An 8,918-nucleotide genomic window follows, 5' to 3' on the forward strand; every position below is an offset into this window, starting at 1 on the left:
TTATATTATTCTACCTGTAGATGTTTATTATATTATTCTACCTGTAGATGTTTATTATATTATTCTACCTGTAGATGTATTATTATATTATTCTACCTGTAGATGTATTATTATATTATTCTACCTGTAGATGTATTATTATATTATTCTACCTGTAGATGTTTTATATTATTCTACCTGTAGATGTGTTATTATATTATTCTACCTGTAGATGTTTATTATATTATTCTACCTGTAGATGTTTATTATATTATTCTACCTGTAGATGTTTATTATATTATTCTACCTGTAGATGTATTATTATATTATTCTACCTGTAGATGTTTATTATATTATTCTACCTGTAGATGTATTATTATATTATTCTACCTGTAGATGTTTTATATTATTCTACCTGTAGATGTTTATTATATTATTCTACCTGTAGATGTATTATTATATTATTCTACCTGTAGATGTTTATTATATTATTCTACCTGTAGATGTTTATTATATTATTCTACCTGTAGATGTTTTATATTATTCTACCTGTAGATGTATTATTATATTATTCTACCTGTAGATGTATTATTATATTATTCTACCTGTAGATGTATTATTATATTATTCTACTTGTAGATGTTTATTATATTATTCTACCTGTAGATGTTTATTATATTATTCTACCTGTAGATGTATTATTATATTATTCTACCTGTAGATGTTTATTATATTATTCTACCTGTAGATGTTTTATATTATTCTACCTGTAGATGTATTATTATATTATTCTACCTGTAGATGTATTATTATATTATTCTACCTGTAGATGTTTTATATTATTCTACCTGTAGATGTTTATTATATTATTCTACCTGTAGATGTATTATTATATTATTCTACCTGTAGATGTTTATTATATTATTCTACCTGTAGATGTATTATTATATTATTCTACCTGTAGATGTGTTATATTATTCTACCTGTAGATGTGTTATATTATTCTACCTGTAGATGTATTATATTATTCTACCTGTAGATGTGTTATTATATTATTCTACCTGTAGATGTATTATTATATTATTCTACCTGTAGATGTTTATTATATTATTCTACCTGTAGATGTATTATTATATTATTCTACCTGTAGATGTTTATTATATTATTCTACCTGTAGATGTTTATTATATTATTCTACCTGTAGATGTATTATTATATTATTCTACCTGTAGATGTATTATTATATTATTCTACCTGTAGATGTATTATTATATTATTCTACCTGTAGATGTTTATTATATTATTCTACCTGTAGATGTATTATTATATTATTCTACCTGTAGATGTTTATTATATTATTCTACCTGTAGATGTTTATTATATTATTCTACCTGTAGATGTATTATTATATTATTCTACCTGTAGATGTTTATTATATTATTCTACCTGTAGATGTTTATTATATTATTCTACCTGTAGATGTTTATTATATTATTCTACCTGTAGATGTATTATTATATTATTCTACCTGTAGATGTTTATTATATTATTCTACCTGTAGATGTATTATTATATTATTCTACCTGTAGATGTATTATTATATTATTCTACCTGTAGATGTATTATTATATTATTCTACCTGTAGATGTTTATTATATTATTCTACCTGTAGATGTTTATTATATTATTCTACCTGTAGATGTATTATTATATTATTCTACCTGTAGATGTATTATTATATTATTCTACTTGTAGATGTTTATTATATTATTCTACCTGTAGATGTTTATTATATTATTCTACCTGTAGATGTATTATTATATTATTCTACCTGTAGATGTTTATTATATTATTCTACCTGTAGATGTTTTATATTATTCTACCTGTAGATGTATTATTATATTATTCTACCTGTAGATGTGTTATTATATTATTCTACCTGTAGATGTATTATTATATTATTCTACCTGTAGATGTATTATTATATTATTCTACCTGTAGATGTATTATTATATTATTCTACCTGTAGATGTATTATTATATTATTCTACCTGTAGATGTTTTATATTATTCTACCTGTAGATGTTTATTATATTATTCTACCTGTAGATGTATTATTATATTATTCTACCTGTAGATGTTTATTATATTATTCTACCTGTAGATGTATTATTATATTATTCTACCTGTAGATGTATTATTATATTATTCTACCTGTAGATGTGTTATATTATTCTACCTGTAGATGTGTTATATTATTCTACCTGTAGATGTATTATATTATTCTACCTGTAGATGTGTTATTATATTATTCTACCTGTAGATGTATTATTATATTATTCTACCTGTAGATGTTTATTATATTATTCTACCTGTAGATGTATTATTATATTATTCTACCTGTAGATGTTTATTATATTATTCTACCTGTAGATGTTTATTATATTATTCTACCTGTAGATGTATTATTATATTATTCTACCTGTAGATGTATTATTATATTATTCTACCTGTAGATGTTGTTTATTGCTAAGGAGTAACGTAATGTACCTAGCAGTGTAAGTACTTTGCACAGGGAGTTATCTAGTAACGTAACGCGTTATGAGTAACATATTACATTTATTACTACTTATTTAAAGTATTTATGACTTTTACTAACCTTTATTATATTCAGTGAAGCTTTGAGCCGCCGCTTCGTCCTCTGCTGATGTTCAACCTCAATTATCTAGTTTAGTTTAAACTACAGATATACCGTTAGTCTGTATATTTATATTTATCTATATAATTATATAACTATATATACATATATCTATATAACTATATATGTATATCTGTCGGAGTTTTAACTACAGACTGTAAAAACATCTACCGGACATTGTCGTTGCTAAGGCGAGTTGCGCCGCCGTTGCCAAGGCGAGTTGCGCCGTTGCCATAGCAACAACATGAATAAGCCGTTACAGACGGTAAAACACACATTAAACAGGAACAACATGTTTTTATTAACTTATTAAATGTTCTGTACAATAAACACTGAAATATAAAATATTAAAAACTTTATTTAATGAACTTAATATAAAACATGACGAGTTAAAGGTTTAATACACATAAACAACTACAGCTAACACTGGGAGGAGGAGCAGGAGGAGGAGAGGAGGAGGAGAGGAGGAGAGGAGAGGAGAGGAGGAGGAGGAGGAGGAGGAGGAGGAGGAGGAGGAGAGGAGAGGAGGAGGAGGAGAGGAGGAGTAGAGTAGAGGAGTAGGAGGAGAGGAGAGGAGAGGAGGAGAGGAGGAGAGGAGGAGGAGAGGAGGAGCAGGATGAGAGGAGGAGGAGCAGGAGGAGGAGGAGGAGAGGAGCAGGAGGAGAGGAGAGGAGGAGGAGAGGAGGAGGATGAGAGGAGGAGGAGCAGGAGGAGCAGGAGGAGAGGAGAGGAGGAGGAGAGGAGGAGCAGGATGAGAGGAGGAGTAGAGGAGGAGTAGAGGAGGAAGGGAGGAGAGGAGAGGAGGAGGGGAGAAGGAGAGGAGGAGAGGAGGAGGAGAGGAGAGGAGGAGCAGGAGGAGAGGAGGAGGAGCAGGAGGAGAGGAGGAGCAGGAGGAGGAGAGGAGGAGAGGAGGAGAAGAGAGGAGAGGAGAGGAGGAGAGGAGGAGAGGAGGAGGAGAGGAGGAGCAGGATGAGAGGAGGAGGAGCAGGAGGAGAGGAGGAGGAGGAGCAGGAGGAGGAGAGGAGGAGAGGAGGAGAAGAGAGGAGGAGGAGGAGAGGAGGAGGAGAGGAGAGGAGGAGGAGGAGAGGAGAGGAGAGGAGGAGAGGAGGAGAGGAGGAGGAGAGGAGGAGCAGGATGAGAGGAGGAGGAGCAGGAGGAGGAGGAGGAGAGGAGCAGGAGGAGAGGAGAGGAGGAGGAGAGGAGGAGGATGAGAGGAGGAGGAGCAGGAGGAGCAGGAGGAGAGGAGAGGAGGAGGAGAGGAGGAGCAGGATGAGAGGAGGAGTAGAGGAGGAGTAGAGGAGGAAGGGAGGAGAGGAGAGGAGGAGGGGAGAAGGAGAGGAGGAGAGGAGGAGGAGAGGAGAGGAGGAGCAGGAGGAGAGGAGGAGGAGCAGGAGGAGAGGAGGAGCAGGATGAGGAGGAGGAGAGCAGGAGGAGTAGAGGAGGAAGGGAGGAGAGGAGAGGAGGAGGGGAGGAGAGGAGGGGAGAAGGAGAGGAGGAGGAGGAGCAGGAGGAGGAGAGGAGTAGAGGAGGAGAGCAGGAGGAGAGGAGAGGAGAGGAGGAGGAGGAGAGGAGAGGAGAGGAAGAGGAGGATGAGAGGAGAGGAGGAGAAGAGGAGAGCAGGAGGAGGAGGAGGAGGAGGATGATGATGATGATGATGAGGAGGAGCAGGACGAGGAGGAGCAGGATGAGAGGAGGAGTAGAGGAGGAGAGGAGGAGGAGGAGGAGCAGGATGAGAGGAGAGGAGGAGGAGAGGAGAGCAGGAATAGAGAAGGAGAGGAGAAGAGGAGGCGGAGCAGGAGGAGAGGAGGAGTAGAGTAGAGGAGTAGAGGAAGAGAAGAGTAGAGGAGGAGAGGAGGAGCAGTAGGAGGAGGAGAGGAGGAGCAGGAGGAGGAGGAGCAGGACGAGGAGGAGCAGGATGATGATGATGAGGAGGAGCAGGAGGAGGAGGAGCAGGATGATGATGATGATGATGATGATAAGGAGGAGCAGGACGAGGAGGAGCAGGATGATGATGATGATGATGATGAGGAGGAGGAGCAGGATGATGATGAGGAGGAGCAGGACGAGGAGGAGCAGGAGGAGGAGGAGGAGCAGGATGATGATGATGATGATGAGGAGCAGGAGGAGGAGGAGGAGCAGGATGAAGGACTCCTCAGGCTGAACTGTCACTCAGGAGGCTGCTGCGGACTTCCTTCCACTGAAGAACCTGATTGGACAAACTCTCCACCTCAGCTACCTGAGAGACGAGCTGGGAGAGAGAGGAGCTCTGACACACACACACACACACACACACACACACACGCACACACACACACACACACACACACACACACACGCACACACACACACACACACACACACACACACACACAGTATCACACACACGCACACGCACACACGCACACACACACACACACACACAGTCAGTTATATAACACACACACACACACACACGCACACACACGCACACACACACACACACGCACACAGGCACACACACACACACACACACACACACGCACACAGGCACACACACACACACACACACACACACAGTATCACACACACACACAGTATCACACACACACACACACACACACGCACACACACACAGTATCACACACACACACACACGCACACACACACACACACACACAGTATCACACACACACACGCGCACACACACACATTATCACACACACACACACACACATTATCACACACACACACACACACAGTATCACACACACACACACACACACACAGTCAGTTATATAACACACACACATATACCAGTATATATAAGGTAAGGTAGTTCTGGTCATGTGACTCACCAGCTGACTGAGCTGGTTTCTGGCAGCTGGAAAGTTTCTGATGGAGCCGATCTTCTCCTCCAACGTCTGAATGTAGTCAAACATCATCTGCACAACGTCTACTACACACCTGGAACAACACACACACACACACACACCTGGAACATTACACACACACCTGGAACAACACACACACACACCTGGAACATTACACACACCTGGAACATCACACACACACACCTGGAACAACACACACACACACACACACCTGGAACATTACACACACACACACCTGGAACATTACACACACACACCTGGAACATTACACACACACACCTGGAACATTACACACACACACACCTGGAACATTACACACACACCTGGAACAACACACACACACCTGGAACATCAAACACACACACACACACACACACACACACACACACACACACACACACACACACACACACACACACACACACACACACACCTGGAACATCAAACACACACACCTGGCTGTATCTACAGCCCATTCAAACAGAGGTTGCTATGGTTCCAGTTGCTATGGTTACGGGTGCTACCTGTGCAGGTGAGCCTGGACTGGAAGGTTGGTGCGACCCAGCGGCCTCATCAGTCTCTGTCTCAGGCTGCTGTTCTCCTTCAGGACGTCCTGCAGGTGTCCACAGAACACCTGTAACATCTGGAGACGCCCCGCTGCAGGACAGACAGACAGGCAGGTGAGACAGACAGGTGAGACAGACAGGTGAGACAAGCAGGTGAGACAAGCAGACAGACAGACAGGCAGGTGGGACAGACAGGTGAGACAGACAGGTGAGACAGGCAGACAGACAGACAGACAGGTGAGACAAGCAGGTGGGACAGACAGGTGAGACAGACAGGTGAGACAGACAGACAGACAGACAGGCAGGTGAGACAGGCAGACAGACAGACAGACAGGTGAGACAGACAGACAGGTGAGACAAGCAGGTGAGACAGGCAGACAGACAGACAGACAGGTGAGACAAGCAGGTGGGACAGACAGACAGGTGAGAAGACAGGTGAGACAGACAGACAGGTGAGACAGACAGACAGGTGAGACAGACAGGCAGGTGAGAAGACAGGTGAGACAGACAGGCAGGTGAGACAGACAGACAGGTGAGACAGACAGACAGGTGAGACAGACAGGCAGGTGAGACAGACAGGCAGGTGAGACAGACAGGTGAGAAGACAGGTGAGACAGACAGACAGGTGAGACAGACAGGCAGGTGATGTCTGCAGCATCAAACACTCACTGAGGTAGAATCTGTGCGTGACGTCGGCGCTCTGCTTCTCCACCTGCAGCAACTCCAGCTGCAGCCTCACCTGGTGAGAGACAGACAGGTGGACAGGTGAGAGACAGACAGGTGGACAGGTGAGACAGACAGGTAGACAGGTGAGAGACAGACAGGTGAGAGACAGCCAGGTGAGAGACAGAAAGGTGGATATGTGAGAGACAGACAGGTGAGAGACATACAGGTGGACAGACGAGAGAGAGACAGGTGGACAGGTGAGAGACAGACAGGTGAGATACAGACAGGTGAGAGACAGACAGGTGGACAGGTGAGAGACAGACAGGTGAGATACAGACAGGTGAGAGACAGACAGGTGGACAGGTGAGAGACAGACAGGTGGACAGGTGAGAGACAGACAGGTGGACAGGTGAGAGACAGGTGAGAGACAGACAGGTGCGAGACAGACAGGTGGATAGGTGAGAGACAGACAGGTGGATAGGTGAGAGACAGACAGGTGGACAGGTGAGAGACAGACAGGTGGATAGGTGAGAGACAGACAGGTGGACAGGTGAGAGACAGACAGGTGGACAGGTGCGAGACAGACAGGTGAGAGACAGACAGGTGGATAGGTGAGAGACAGACAGGTGGATAGGTGAGAGACAGACAGGTGGACAGGTGAGAGACAGACAGGTGGATAGGTGAGAGACAGACAGGTGGACAGGTGAGAGACAGACAGGTGGACAGGTGCGAGACAGACAGGTGAGAGACAGACAGGTGTTAACAGCAGCGTACCTCATCCAGCTGTCTCTGCGCTCTGATTCGCTGCTCAGCTTCCTGCAGGTGAGAGGAGAAGGCGGAGCTCTGGCTGCAGGGGGCGGGGCTCTGGCTGCAGGGGGCGGGGCTCTGGCTGCTGGAGGCGGGGCTCTGGCTGCAGGAGGCGGAGTCTATCTGCTCCTGACAGACACACTGAAGACTTACTGACAGCTCTGTGACATGTTTAAATATATTTAGTTCTGAGTGGAAACGAACTCAGATTATAAACATCTGTCTGACCTGAGACACGATTCCTCTGGAAACACATCTGGACAGCAGGCTGGCAGCTGGACTCACCGAGAACATCTGGAACACACAGACCGCCGTTTCACTTTAACCGGTAACCGTGTTAACCGGTAACCATGTTAACCGGTGACCATGTTAACCGGTGACCATGTTAACCGGTAAGAGTGTTAACCGGTGTTTCACTTTAACCGGTGACCATGTTAACCGGTGACCATGTTAACCGGTAACCATGTTAACCGGTGTTTCACTTTAACCGGTAACCATGTTAACCGGTGTTTCACTTTAACCGGTGACCATTTTAACCGGTAACCATTTTAACCGGTAACCATGTTAACCGGTGACCATGTTAACTGGGTTTTTTTATATTCTTTTTATTGCCGCGTGCACATTGGATAGAATACATGTTACTTAGGAAGCAATCATAGTTTTACATGTTTTTTGTCATATACAGAACTAAAGTAAAGAGTAAGAGAATAAAATAAAATAAAAACACAGCAGCAAACACAAACAGACTGGAAATGTACAAGAGCTAACCCTAACTAACCCTGACTAACCCTGACTAACCCTAGCTAACCCTGACTAACCCTGACTAACCCTGACTAACCCTAGCTAACCCTGACTAACCCTGACTAACCCTGACTAACCCTAGCTAACCCTAACTAACCCTGACTAACCCTGACTAACCCTAGCTAACCCTGACTAACCCTGACTAACCCTGACTAACCCTAGCTAACCCTGACTAACCCTGACTAACCCTGACTAACCCTAGCTAACCCTAACTAACCCTGACTAACCCTGACTAACCCTAGCTAACCCTGACTAACCCTAACTAACCCTGACTAACCCTGACTAACCCTAACTAACCCTGACTAACCCTAGCTAACCCTAGCTAACCCTGACTAACCCTAACTAACCCTAACTAACCCTGACTAACCCTGACTAACCCTAACTAACCCTGACTAACCCTGACTAACCCTAGCTAACCCTGACTAACCCTGACTAACCCTAACTAACCCTGACTAACCCTAACTAACCCTGACTAACCCTAACTAACCCTAGCTAACCCTAACTAACCCTAGCTAACCCTAACTAACCCTA

General features: G+C 43.3%; 1 protein-coding gene across 1 annotated transcript; it reads right to left on the reverse strand.

Moving 5' to 3' along the window:
* Positions 1-4,812: 4,812 nt before the first annotated feature.
* haus2 (HAUS augmin like complex subunit 2) lies at positions 4,813-7,880 on the reverse strand. Its single transcript, XM_053336159.1, has 6 exons — positions 7,815-7,880; positions 7,554-7,715; positions 6,783-6,852; positions 6,072-6,204; positions 5,512-5,620; positions 4,813-4,943 (listed from the first exon to the last, which is right to left on the reverse strand). Exons 1-6 carry the CDS (start codon positions 7,878-7,880, stop codon positions 4,830-4,832), a joined length of 654 nt encoding a protein of 217 aa, XP_053192134.1. The 3' UTR covers positions 4,813-4,829.
* Positions 7,881-8,918: the final 1,038 nt, after the last annotated feature.

This window comes from Scomber japonicus, chromosome 16 (genome assembly GCF_027409825.1).
Source record: "Scomber japonicus isolate fScoJap1 chromosome 16, fScoJap1.pri, whole genome shotgun sequence".
NCBI classification, from domain to species: Eukaryota; Metazoa; Chordata; class Actinopteri; order Scombriformes; family Scombridae; genus Scomber; species Scomber japonicus.

Excerpts from the sequence above, each read along its gene's own strand:
- haus2 (XM_053336159.1), bottom strand. The coding sequence starts at position 7,880 with ATGTTCTCGGTGAGTCCAGCTGCCAGCCTGCTGTCCAGATGTGTTTCC. Across the intron at positions 7,716-7,814 it reads CCAGAGGAATCGTGTCTCAG|GAGCAGATAGACTCCGCCTC; the intron begins GTCAGACAGATG and ends TGTGTCTGTCAG. Across the intron at positions 5,621-6,071 it reads GTCCAGGCTCACCTGCACAG|GTGTGTAGTAGACGTTGTGC; the intron begins GTAGCACCCGTA and ends GTGTTGTTCCAG.